General features: G+C 38.7%; 1 protein-coding gene across 9 annotated transcripts in view; it reads left to right on the forward strand.

The window, feature by feature from the left end:
- The window catches only part of micu3a (mitochondrial calcium uptake family, member 3a), a 30,681-nt gene that overhangs the window by 10,335 nt on the left and 5,905 nt on the right, over window positions 1-14,441 (forward strand). For 5 of the 9 annotated variants that reach the window (XR_003832610.1, XM_029436975.1, XM_029436959.1 and 2 more), the window contains exons 5-10: window positions 338-385; window positions 1,594-1,676; window positions 3,260-3,331; window positions 5,010-5,051; window positions 8,142-8,237; window positions 14,319-14,413. Coding sequence is in view for 8 of the 9 variants with exons in the window: in XM_029436975.1 (XP_029292835.1) it covers window positions 338-385; window positions 1,594-1,676; window positions 3,260-3,331; window positions 5,010-5,051; window positions 8,142-8,237; window positions 14,319-14,413 (436 nt within the window). In the remaining variant the exon portion in view is untranslated. The remainder of the gene's footprint in view (window positions 1-337; window positions 386-1,593; window positions 1,677-3,259; window positions 3,332-5,009; window positions 5,052-8,141; window positions 8,238-14,318; window positions 14,414-14,441) is intronic. The other 4 variants (XM_029436989.1, XM_029436999.1, XM_029437008.1 and 1 more) reach the window with 3 other exon arrangements.

The following is a 14,441-nucleotide window of genomic DNA, read 5'->3' on the forward strand; positions in this document are numbered from 1 at the left end:
GGATCACCTCCTAAAACATTTTTCACTTGCTTATCCAAACACAGACACATGCACATGCACACACCCCTACCAGTGTCTTTACTTTGGACACTTGGGGTGTAGAGAAAGAAACGGTGTGTGGCCAAAAGGCAGTTGGCAGCTCAGCTCCATAAGACACATTTTAAGATGCTATCTTCTTGAAAGGAGGGATTGTGTGTGTGTGTGTGTGTGTGTGTGTGTGTGTGTGTGTGTGTGTGTGTGTGTGTCAGGAGGCCTCTGGTCTTTGAACATCTGTACACATTGTGTGTGTTGAATGTGACCTTTTCTTTAACTCTCTCTGTCTTGGTCTCATTACTAGGCATCGTCTCATACACAGAGTACCTGTTCCTGCTCTGCATCCTGACAAGTGAGTCAATTCAGTCTCATCTCATCTTCTACTTTCATACTTTACTGTAGCAGTATGCTGTGCTTATTTTGGGAGAAGTTTAGCTCAGGTATATATGATATGAGCTATACTCAGGCCCACCCAGAACTTAATAAGAGGCCATTATGACACAAATCTGGTGGTTTCCCCCTTCCCCTTGGGGTAAGACAGAAATTCAGAGAGAGGCAGAGCGAAGAAAAAAACCTCTACCTATAACCTTTCTAAACTTAAATATAGACAGGAATGTGAGGCTTCTTCCTAAAAGAAAAAAGTCTGCATTCATTACTCTCTAAAAACAGCAATGTACTGCCATATAAGATATTTCCCCATTAGACCTTCAACATTGTTGAATAGTTCTGATCTTTTTTCCTCAAAATCAGGAATTCTTTCTCTTCTGTAAATTAAGATGTTCCTACCCCTTTTTTATTTCATTTTTTACCATTTTGCCAACATTTCTTTCTAGAGAAAGTCCCAGGAGTTTTGTATCTAGTGAAGCTCAGTGTGACTACATTAATCAGGAAAGGGCTTGTGTTATTATTGCTGTTTGATTGAATTTATTCGACATTGATTTGAAAGTCAGATAGATAAGATGAGATAAAGAAAAGTAATGGTTCATTTCTGACAACTGAATTCAGTTTCAATCTAGTATTGTGCTTTTTGTACTAGATTTGCACGATATCAGGAAAATATGCGATAACGTTGAATATCACGATAACAATATGATTTTCGATAGATGAACAGATATTAAAGTGTACTCAGTTCTGCCTTTCTTCTGCTTTCAGTATACTAAAATGAAACAGATTGCTTGTTGGATATAAACATTTATAAATTATTTCCAACATTATTTTACTGAACATTGAACTGAACACAAAACGCCCCACTGAAAAAAATAATATTTACAAAGTACATTTTGTAATGATGCTCTCTTTCAACTAAATACATTTTTTTGACGACGATATAAAAAACAATATTAATCTCTAAGAAAAGTGGTATGGAAACATTTATGTTAACTGTAGCTTAGAGTCCATATAAATGTATCCACCTGCCCCATTTCCCTCCTGTCAAGCCTGTATGCCACTTCTTCCTATGCTATTTCTGGATTTAGAATTGCCTTTAACACACACACACATGCACACATGCACACACACATGCACACACTCACCCTATGTGCTCTCCTCTCTGTTCTCCAGAGCCCCATGCTGGCTTCAAGATTGCTTTCAATATGTTTGATGCAGACGGCAACCAGATGGTGGACAAGAGGGAGTTCTTGGTGGTGAGTCTCTGATACAGAGAGAGAATCCATCCCATGACTGAATTCATAGGTTGTTATTAACATCATATTTTACGTACCGTCGCAAAAGGACAAGGTTAAGATATTAAAGATATTGACAATAAGTGTGAAGTGACTATCAGTGAAACAGGGACGGGCTATTCATGCTTTTTTTGTTACCTTAAATCTCCACTGCCTGAAGCTGAAGCTGCTTTTTGTTACATTAAAAGCATTTAAAAGTTTATTTTCAGTTCACTATTTCTTAAGACAGCGTATGAAACATCTGAGTATTAGCATTTCTTTAGATTAAAAACTTATAACGGCGTGTCCCACTTTCCCTGTGGGATGGGACCAACATATTTTCATTTGAAGACACTGCTGCAGGCAGGAAGTGATCAGAATCCCTGCGGAGGCTGGTGGGAGTGGGATGCTATATCAGCGGGAGTGGGTGGTAATGGTTGAAGATCCTGTGGAAGTGGGCAGGTGCGTGACTGAAAAAAAAATAACATCACCACATTGAGGGTTTGATGATAGGCTCTGATTTTTCAGCCAAAAAATTATATCTGTAGTCAAATGAAGGATTATGAATTAAATCAGGGGTGGGGAATCTTTTCCATTTAAATTTTTACAACATCCTTCGAGGGCCATACTAATTATTGAACTCATAACCTCTGCTAAAAAATGTCACCATTTCACCTTTCTTTCATGCTGTGCAAAAAAAGACACTTTTTTATCCATATATCTTTCTGTTTAATCTGTCCATGTTTGTATGTTCCGCTCTGCAGAGAGCTGCTTGTTGGGCCAAACTCCGCCCGAAGAGCGTTAACTTTATGCAAACACACTCGTCCTTTCAGTTCGTGCAGTTTGGCATGTTTCGTGCTGTAATGACGCTCGAGAGCCTTTTTCATCACCGCAAGCGCGCCCGCACAAACTAGGCACACTGGCCTTTTACTTCCACTAAGAAATAATCGTTCGTCCATTTTCCTGGAAAGTGTAACATTCTGCATCCACCTTTCTCTGTTTTACACTCGCCATGCTGCGTTCACTGATGTTAACGACAGTCTCGTTAAATATTGAAGTTTTTTGACTTGACGTGACCACGTGATGACACGTTCCTCCCGTGTTGTGTTCAAGGACCCTGACCTTGGCCAGAAAAAACAGTAATTCGCCCATTTTATTCTATTGCTGACAAAAAAAATAAAAATGTGATTTTTTTGCATGCGTTTATGAATTATCTCGAGGGCTGGATCAAATGGTCTCACGTGTCGTATACAGCCCGGAGGCCGGTGGTTCCCCACCCCTTATTTAAATAAATGCAAATAAACAACGTCAGCCACTTTTGTCGTCACAATTTATAAAATATTACTGGAGATATCCCTTTATTCTATAATTGATACAAGGTTACCATTTTAAATATTATTCAAATTAATAATACAAATTTCAATAATAAGAATTGTTGAGTGTATACACTATAAAAGCTGCAGTTGATGGTGATTTCCTGGGCCAGTAGATTAAAAGCAAAATACATACACTTTGAATCTGGCTTTGAATTGTCAATGAGATCATGATTCTTTCTCTCATTATAGCTTCAGGAGATCTTCCGGAAGAAAAATGAGAAGAGAGGGAGGAAAGGAGATGCTGAGAAGTCAGCACAGTTGGTAAGAAACTTGGTAACCTGGGACGAGGATGTGTTTGCGCGTGTGTGGAGGTACAATTGTAAAGATGATCACCCTTAGTGAAGCCAACTGTGAAACAACCATTAACTCTTTATGGACATGGACTTCAGTAATGCTGCTATCATTAGTGGGGTAAACTTGAAATACAAAGTTCATGTTTGCTTAATGTAACGGTAAAAAGTTACTGTAAAGTTACTTCCATGTTTAAATGGCATTTTAATACATCCATCACCTCTCTGTTTCTGAAGGTGCAAAATGAATGCTGTGTCATATGGATGTATTGAGAATGACACATCATCATCCAAGTTTATTGTCATCTGTATTTAATCAAGTGTTAAAGCTAGCTAAACCCTTCCTGTAACCATGTTTGAGTGCATGCTGCCTTAGAGAAACCGTTTTAGACAATGGTATCTCCTCTGTTTTCACTGCGTACTTGTTAAATGGGATACACTCTCAAAAGAATGCGTCCTTTTCAACACTTTGATTGTTTTAGAACAGCACAGGTCAACATGCTTTACTACACTGAATTATACTTTTCTTGTTTATATGTGTGGTTCATCGTCTGCGTGTAGAATTAGAGCCAAACTAGGGCAGACTGGGTGAATATTATCTTTTTACAGGTATATCGGTACTGGCATATATGTTGGCTAATATCAAGACATGTCAGTACAGAAGTGCCAAAGAAAAGATGTAGAGCTCATTTATAAACAGTGATGCCATTCCAGAGAGTTTATTTTTCACATATAAAGTGGCTCTCGCATTAGAAATCTTGAGGTCACAAAAAGCAAATTTAAGGGATCCTTGTCAAGTATGTTTGTTTGTGTTACGTGTTGCAATTTAAAGCTACGAATATCAGCATCAGAGTACGGTTCGTTGCCAATTAGGTTTTCACATACAAGGAATTTGCTTTGGTGTATTGGTGCATATAAATACATAACAAAAAGCTAGTATTGTGTCTACTAAACATAAATATATAATGATACAGTAAATATAAAACTATTCTATAAAAAATGTGTACAATAAACATAAATATAGAATTGAAGAAAAATACAAATATGAAAAGAAGACTATTAAATATATGTACAATATATCAGGCTTTCTAGAAGTGATAGTTTTGTGCAGTAATGTAACCTAAACCTAAATATGGGCAGATATATAATATTTCTTGAAAAACCCAGTATTGGATGGGCTATAATTTCAGTTTCAGCTCACAGGAAGTACTATCAAAAATATACATTTTCACAAACCATCTCTGGGAAGTGCAGTGCAGGTTTTCTTTTTTTTTCTTTTTTTTTAAACTGATACCATTATTTATTTTTATTTTGCCAGTGTGACATACAAACGGGTGACAAATTAGACAGACAAAGGTGTAATGAAAATATACAGACATTAACACAAGACAGACAAACAGATGTTATGATTATAAATATGGTGCCGATTTTAGTTGTTTTTGCAACTGTGCACCGTGTTGTAATGCAAAGTGTGTTGTTCTAAAATGTGATCATATGTAGATGGTTTGAAAATGACACATCCCTCTGCAGAGTGTATCCACAGCCTGTCTGCATGTACTAACATGTATTTTACCTTCTCTCTTCCTCCCTCCTCCTCTCTGACTGCATGCTCTGTCCTCCTCTTTCTCGTGTCTCTCTCTGTGTGTTAGAGTATGCAGCTCTATGGATATCAGGTTGCCCCCATGAACAGCGTATGTATCCAAAACCGTAACCCCTTAGTCTCCTTTCTGCTCGTCTTTAGATGCTTAAAGAAATGGATGGAAGGATGAACAAAGGAACAGAGAGCTAGCTGTTTCTGTCAGATGGAAACAGCTAGCCTTGTTCAAAGTAGGACTGGGCAATATATCGATATATCAATATTGTGATATGAGATTAGATATCTTCTTAAATGTTTTATGTCGTAGTCTGGCATAAATGTTCCTGGTTTTAAAGGCTGTGTTACAGTAGAGTGAATCACCTTTCTGAATTTACCAGACTTTTCTATCTGATTTTGTTTAATCTGTACAAAAGGTGTAAAGACGACAACCTGTGGTTTTATGGGAATTGTGTGTTGGACTATTTCAACTCCAGGTAGTTTTGCTAGTAGGCTGATAATTTAACTTCAGACAGAGTTTAGGCTAGCTGTTTCCCCCTGCTTCCAGTCTTTATGCTAAGCTAACCATCACCTGGTTCAAGCTTCATATTTAAAGCACAGACATGAGAGGGGTATCGATCTTCTCATCTAACTCTTAGCAAGGAAGCAAATAAGAGTATTTCTGAAACTGTTCATTTAATTTCCCTTCAACCTTTTAAATGTTGCAATGCACAGAAAATACATATTAATGCCACTGTCAAATTAAAGTTTAATCAATAAAAAATGTAATAGATAGAGCAATAGATGGAGAGAGGTATGGAAACAGGGATTATTAGGTCTATAGTAGGTTCATTTTCACTGAAAGATTCTCCAAATGAATCTCATAATCCAACACAGGTTTCACAACCTTCTGGCTATCTGACTAATCAAGTAAAATTCACCTGTTTTGTTTGCACTATTTTCCTTAATTCTCTGGGCTCGGGCGCTGGGTGTAAATGTCACTTATATTGGGATACTTAGTGGACTTTGTTTAATGCCTCTGTCACCCACTTTTGTGTCCTGACCTGGTCTTTGAAAAAGCCTTAACCCTGACTCAGTCCACCTGATCCTCTGTTGTCAGTAAAACGTACACAGTAGAGTCCTTGAATGGATGAATAGATAGAAAGAATAAGCGAGCTAGGGAGAGACTTCCTTCAAGACAGAGCATCCATCTGTCAGGTCAGCTGGGAGATTGATCGAGGGACGATGGCAGAGGATTGGATGAATAGATAGAGAGGTGGCAGCGGAGGAGTAATAGATTTAAGGGGTCAGGAGAGATGAACTCTTGCAAAAAGAGAGTGATGTGATTTAAAATGACTTGAGGCACTCTAAAGCTCTAAACACAATCAGACACTGTCCATGTTAGACTGTTTTAGGACGCGTGCTGTTTGTTTGGCAGTGTGTGTGTTCCTGTTGGGGTTTTTGTTAACAAGCAAAGAGAGCAGGAGAATTTTATTGAAGGAGGTTCAGGCTACAGACACAAAGGTTTTCCTATTGTGGAGCACAGTCACACTTAAATAAAGCAAACAGGATACATATATATGCCAAGTGGTATGGCATCCAAAATGTTGCATATTACTTAAAAATTAAAAATTAAATTTAATCAGGAGAAATATTTATTCTTTTACATACCATGAAAGGCCTTGACACACCTGGGGCGTCTTTTCCCGTGCGATTCATTTGCAGGTCAATGTATTTTTTTTAACTGTTAAGAACTGTTCTGTCGCACAGAACGCAAATATTATGCAGCGAAAAATCGACATAATTTCTTCCTGGAACAAAGTCGTTTTTTGTGTGGAACGAGTTCCGTTGCACCTATAATTATGAGGATTATAAAACAACAACCGGCTCTGTAGTCTTGGTAAACTTTATTACTCCGTTCAACCTTGACAGAGGAATACCAGATCCATTCCTTCTGTTCTTACCTTTCACAATAAAAGCCCTAGACATATAATGTTCGCAGGCAAGAATTTAGCATTTCCATGTTGTTTATTTGTCACGGACCCGGTGTGTAAAGGCACTGAGACTATCGTCTTAAATTTAGGAAATACTCCCATTACACATTCACTTATTGATCACATATAAAGCTGTAAACTAAAATCAACATGAAAATAATGGAATTTGGACACTGCGAAACTCAAATGCCTTATAATGTAAAGATGATTTCTCCTCAAGATATGACGATAACCACTGAAGCAGTTGCTCACCCTGAGGGGTAATGCATATGTACTAATAGAGTTGCAGTACAGTGCAGCAAACAGTAACTACTGTCCAGTAACTGTAGGCTACCGGCCACTGGCCATTCAGAGTTCTTCCTTTCTCTCTCTATGTCTCTTTCACATAAACACACACACTCCTCGTCCTGTCAGTGTAGTGATTGATAGCTGCATTGTCACTGTGAAGTTAAGAGCGGTGCCGGGTCATGTTAAAATGGCTGCTGCTGCCTTCTCCCTGGAGAGACGAACAAGGTGGGTGGTCAGGAGCTCATCATGGTGGCCGTCTTTTATAAAAGCAGGATACGCTCTTAAAAGAAGCAGCTTTTTTTGTGGCGTTTGGGACAGCAATATGTTCAGCTGGTTCACTATCATAGGGGTTATAATGGAGAACTTACCTTTGAGTGGAAGAATTGTGTTTTAGTTTCAGACAATAATTAGATATGCAAGACTTTTAGAATTTTAAATTTACATTTTACTGTGTTCGTTGTTAATTCAGCAGTAACTCATGGTAGCTTTACTTATTTAAATATAAAGGTGTTACAGCAGATTCCTCATAGATTGCCCTTTTTGTTTTACGTTAACAATGATTGTTAACGTCTTCCTCCCTTCATTCCTGTTTTGTTTGACACTAACAGGTTTTTTTAATGCTTGGTGCTTATTAAAGGGCGAGAAATTATAGTTCAATTAAACATTGCAAATGGATATTACTACTGTAAATTATATTAATGAAAGAACATGAATACTAAACTTTTAGATTTGTATTAGCCATGTTTTCTAATAAACACCCTCATCAATTTAGGCTTAGCAAATGCCTATAATTTGCTGTTGGTATTATATATATTGTTGGTATATAATAAGATTTGATAGAGTGAATATTGGAAGCTGAAGTTTCCTTCCTGAAGTGGTTGAGTTGTGGGTGAACTGACCCTGGCCTTGCTTGACCGCTCCTACAGGTGCTAAAAAAAGACAGTCAGGAGTTTGTGGCGCGGAGTTACTGGGACGTTCTGAGGCGAGGCGCCAGTCAAGTCCTCTTTTCTGACCTGGCGGAGGTACACAGACCCAACTGTCCTCTGTCCCTACATCCCACCACCCTTCGTCCTTCACTCTTCCTCCCTGTAGTTAATGTTGCTCTCTCAACTAGCTCCATAGATCCAAAATAAAGTAGCTGCATCAAGCTTGGCCAGAATAAGACTAGAAATGTTTACCTTCAAAATAAAAGCTCCAAAGGGCCTTCATCTTTGACTTCTGGAGCAATCACGCCTATTATTCAATGTTAATGTGGACCAAAAGATTCTTGGTTAAAAATGTTATTCCATTTTTTTTCATGGCTAAAAGAGAAAGCATATTTGTCGATATGGGCTTGTTGTAAGTTATGATCACCCTAGCCCTTTTATTCTGGTTTGGCTTGATACTGATAATTTACATATACTGACTTGTCATCTTTCTTTCTTTCTTTCTATCCTATAAACATTACTTTTTATATCATTTAGATTCAGTATCAGCTATACTTCTATTTCACTGTTTTACAAACCTAAGTAGGGCATATAAATCATTCCTCCATTTCCTACCCCAAATAATTTCTGTTTGTATGAGCTCTAAAAGACTTATTTGCACTAAACACAATCTCTTCTACAACTAAGAGAAAGTTGTTGGAAAATATTTATTTCTTGGGATAACTCGAGGCTCCTCCAAACGTTTGAACCACTCCCCCCATTTCATTGTGTCACTCACTTATTCCTGATGAACAAATATGACAAGAACTTATTAATATTTGTTCTTGGTATTTCTAAATCATTTTACCGATTGTATTGGTGTAACACTATTGATCCTATAATGGTAGTACGATGACAGATATTGTTATGTGCGTACTCTGATAACCTGTTCTGTTTCTCACCTGCCTTCTGTCGTTTGGTCTCTTCGTTATGCTTCTGTATGTGTATCCGTGCCTTGTTATCTGTGCTGTGTTGTGGCTAGTGTCGTAGCTTTGGTGTCAAATCATTCTCGGTTTACACCACAACATGTTTAATGACACTGGTAAAATTATAAGAAGGCTGACTGCAGAGCACATGCAAAAAAATATTATAGCATCAAACACTTCTATTGAATCAGGTATCATTTTAAATAGAAGTCTGTTGTTTTTATACTACTTCAGCAACTCAAACCAAATGGTGACCTGAGCTACCTGTGGCTAGCAGGTTATTGATACCTCCTAACAACCCCCACAAGCTTCTTCCTCTTCCAAGATAAGACGTATTTAATGTCATTTAACAAACATAATTTTGGACAGACTTAATTGAAAAACAAGACTAAGAGTCTACAGCCATGCTAGCAACTCTATACGTAGGCATAGCGGTGATTGCTGACGTCAGCATGCTAACAACTATAATGCTAACATGTTAAGCAGGTACAATGTTTAACATGTTTAGGCTGTCAGAATGCTAACACTAAACACAAAGTTCAGCTGAGGGGAATTTCATTAGTTTTGCAGGTATTTAGTCAAAAACCAAATAAACACATTAAAAAAAGGTACATTAAAGGTAAATTAAATAATAAATGTACCTTTTCACTTGATGATGGTGCTAGATGTTAAGTAAGGGGATCCTCAAATGTATTACAACTCATCTTGTGTACATTAGAAATGTCTGTACCAAATGTCTTGGCAATCCTTCCAATAATTGCCAAGACATTTTTCTAAAAAACTAAAACAAATGTCAACCTCTTGGCGGGAGCAGAGGAAAAACAAGGGGTCACCAAGTTCAGTAGGATTCATCCTCTGAGGACCTTGAATATCTGTATTACATGCATGCACAAGCCATATGATAGATGATGACATATTTTAGTCTAGACCAAAGTGGTGGACTAACCAACCAACAGACTGACAATGCCATTTCTAGAGCCAGCCTAGCGTGGCTAAAAATGCGTCGAAAACAAACGGGACTAAAATCAATCAAAAGGTTTTTGCACAGCTAAAAATGCTCTCTATCTGCAGAAGCCAATGGCTTGTTCATGTGCAACTCAAATTGTCTTTCTGACACAAGGTGAAGCTGCTGTTAATGATTTATAACGGCTAATAGTGCTAGCAAGCTAAGTGACTAATGACAGGCTCTATGCTCTGGTGGTAGCGGAAGCTAAGGTGGAGATAATGACAGTGGAGCATAATGGGACTGACCTTGTATTTACACCGAGCAGCCTTTCATCTGATGGGATGTCTGACGGACAGAACAGACGAATCAGACGGGGGGAGGATGTGGGGGAGAAAAATAAAAGCAAGACAAACGGAGACATTGAAAGTGTGAGGGATTCAAATATATCGAATGAAATAAATGTAACAAAACAAAGTGAGACATGGGGACACAAATACAAGTACAAGGAACACATTTAAGAGACAGAAAACGTTGGAACTGTAACAGTAACAAATCTTTAAGAACACCAGATCAGATAAGTAGAAAACCTGAGGGTGATGAAAACAAGGGAAGAGATACAATCAGGGAGACAACAGACAGGTGAGAGAGGCCCAGAGAAGATGACACAGGTCAAATGTTGAGGAACAAAGTGGGCGGGGGAGAGAAGAAGTTCGGGAAACACATTTAGGGGAAAAGAAAGAAGCAGGTTGTATTTAGAGAAAGATGTGTTTACTCAACAGATTAGTCACCATTGTACCCCTTTGCTTTTGTCTGGAGAAGGAGGAACTGACTGACAGGCTGAGACAGAGGGAGGGAATGAAAGAGCGAATCACCTCTATGTTTGTCAGCTGAAGGAGGTACTGACGGGTAGCATGAGGAGAAAGGAAATCACAGCAGGGGCAGGATAAGAGGGGAATAAGTGATAGGAGAGGGGGAGAAAAGTTGGGCGATAAAAATAGGAGGTGGAGAAAGAAGAACAAGGGAAAGGGAGGGTTAGATGTTTTTACCCTGGAAGGTGTGACTGACTGACAGTCTGACTGACTTGACTAAAGAGCGACAATGAGCTCTTCCTCCAAGGTATTACTCACAGATAGGGAGGGCGAGGAAGACCGTTTAGTGTTTACATCAGTAATTACTGTTTTTAGCTTCAGCTTCGTGATCAAAGTCTGTTGAAGCTCACACACACACACAAACTCACACAGATGGACAAATAGACACATGCATACACCAGGTGTTGGCTTGTGCCTTGTGGCCGTGGTAACCATTACGTCTTCATGGGGATGATGAGCTCACACCGCTGCTGCCACACTTCCAGGAATGATAAGCTTGTTATGTTCAGTTTGGCATTACGTCGTACCCGGGGTCAGACTTATGTGCTCTTAAAAGGGGTTGATACTAATAAAAAACATTTTTTATTTAACTGAATACAAATATAGTTGCCTTTTATAATGCTCCTTCAAGGAACAATAGCACACACACACACACACACACACACACACACACACACACACACACACACACACACACATACACATACCAGCAGCTGAACAAGCAAACTGAAAAGACAACGAAAACACATAATAATGAGGATGTTCAACATCACAGTAGTGTTGTACCTCTACTCTTTAAAACAAAACGAAACAACGATATAAGAAACCTCTACCTGTCTCTTGTTTTAGCGTTCCTATCACAGTTTAAGATTATGGAAAGAAAAAGATGGTGAAAAAGAGTGAGGAGAGGCAGAGACTCACCACCTGGATGCTGTCTAGATGTATGAACAGCTCATGTGTCATAAAGACATCAGTAATGTGTCAGTTATAAGATAAAAGAGCAAATGTATTTTTGTCCCGTTTGTCCGTAATGAGAGGCTTAATGAAAAGACCTTGAAATAAGTGAGACACAGAATACAAGACGCTGAAATGATACGTCTGTCTGTGTTTATATGAAGGAAGTATTCCTAATCAAAGACTGAGAGACCAGACTGCAAAGTGAATCAGAAACGGACTGAATGTTAGGACTCACACTAATGTTTGTGGTCCTAAAAGAGGGTTTACTGTTACTGTTTGTTTCCCAGAAGACATTTTTATCCTGTGAGTTATATCTGTATCCATTGGAACTTGGTTGGTGCCTTAATCTACTACATCTCACCGTAGAGAATATTACCAGTGTGCATCGGTGGCCAGGAGGCCCATAGTGTGATTAGGCTAACTGCATTGTGTGCATACATAATTGGAGTTCAGTTCATTAATCATGTTTCTCAGTGGTTCCCAACCTGGGAAGATATGAACAAGCTAAGAAAGAAAAAGAAAAACATTGTTCTGCTTCATAACATTGTTTTTAGTTTTGGGACATTTATCTTACTGGACAGTTTTATCAAGTATTTAGCAGGAAGTCCTCACAAGGCATAGAAATATGTAACATATTTTATTTAAGAGTTTCCAAAACCAAAGAGGAACTACTAATCTTTCACCTGTGCTTTACATTTTAGAAACTGATGGACAATTTGGCTGCCAATAACTTTTTATATCAGTTTCGTCGTTATAATAGAAAAATATGCTCCAGATTTCATCATAACTTAAGTACTTACTTTCGTTGTCACCTAGATCAATAAGTCACGTTTCTCCATCATTGTCCCTACATCTCAGTTATAGTCATTTGCTAATTTTTTACAAAATAAATACACATTTTATGTCACAAAAAAACATTAACATTTGTCAAACATTATCTTTTGTAAACCTGTGTCATCTTGTTTGACATTTTCTTCTTGTCCCACGTCGGATTTTAGGATTTTACTCTCGAGGTAGAACCTCAAATGGCATCGTGGTAGTGATGATGATAATTATGTTGATGATGGAAATGGCATAAATGCTCTTCCTCTTTAGAAGGACATGATATGTTTGCATTTACCTCAGCATGGCCGTGGATTGGACACAGAGGGATTGGCTGGGCGGGGCATGGCAGGGAGAGAGAAAAAAGATGGCCGTTTGACATCCTCTCTTTCTGCACTGACGCTGGCTGAGTCTTTTCTGGAACTGCTCGAAAGCACAGTCACCTTTTTCTGAGATACATATGTGAGGGAGCATAAACATGAAAGGCATACTCAGGCACTGTTTCCTTAAAGGCTCACAAAACTAACTTATGTCACCTTGTGTTGTAAGTGATTTAGAAAATGTTAAGCAACAGATTATAGCATGACAGCAAACACAAGTAATGTCCCAAAGCCTGTTGTTTCAAATGACCAGGATCATTCAGTAAACAAACTGTGGAGGGGAGGCAGAGGGGGTAAGATTAAAGAATATGTCAACAGAATAAAGATACACAAATGAAGAAATAAAAATGCAAAGTTGCAAATATGACCGTTGACGGAAAAAGGTGGAATTGGCTCACATTCTCTGCATTTATGCTTATGTGGGTTTGTTGCGCGCTGCTCTTGTTTGTGATTTGAGGTTGTGTGCGGGTGTGTCAATGTGGGATTTGCAAAGAAGTGCATGGGGATGTGGTTGCTTTCATGTGTCTGTGAATGTTTGTGTGTTTTGTCCTTGGTTGTTCTTCCACATGTCTTCCTTCCCTCTTCACTCTTCTGCTTCTCTCTGTTGAATATACTCTCACACTTTGTCTTCCTTCTCCCTACACTTGCTCAATGAATATTTGCATGACTTCGGTTTTTCATTGTGTCTCTGTATCTCTTTGTGTTCTGCTACCTGAGCACTTCTTCTGTCTTCACCAGACCAGCAGTGGTTTGCGTTTCATGCTGTTACAGCAACACTCCTCGCCAGTCTAGGCAGCATGGAAGAAAAGCAAATGGCTCCATACCTCTCATTTTATTTCCTTACTTTGCTTTCAAAAACCAACGATAAGGATGATCTTGATCGGTAGAATTAATATGGACGGAAACCTTTCTGTCCATTTTTACCTCATTACCCCATTTTACTTGTCCATTTCTTTTTTTACTTATCTCATTTAAGAGGTTTAACTTAAACAATGTTGCTGCCTAGACTGGTATGTTTGATGTCATGATGGCCGCTGACTGTTTGTCTGAGCTGATTCAATAGATGGACTGTTTGTTGTTGCTCAGAAACCTGCTTCCTGCTAGCCTGGCACCCTGGTTGCCATGTTGGATTGATGATGATGGACTCGTCCCGCCCACTGCTTCTCCTCCAATCACATTGCTTGACATTTATTGATCTCTCATTGATCCTCTCTCTCTCACTCTCTGCTGATTCATAGCGAGCGGATGAGAGTATCACGATTGACACCACCTTATTGGTCCATTTCTTTGGCAAGAAAGGGAAGGCAGAGCTTACATTTGATGACTTCTACAGGTACTAGAAACATCATAAAATGTGTGAT

The sequence above is a fragment of the Cottoperca gobio genome, chromosome 1 (assembly GCF_900634415.1).
Source record: "Cottoperca gobio chromosome 1, fCotGob3.1, whole genome shotgun sequence".
In the NCBI taxonomy this organism is placed as follows: domain Eukaryota; kingdom Metazoa; phylum Chordata; class Actinopteri; order Perciformes; family Bovichtidae; genus Cottoperca; species Cottoperca gobio.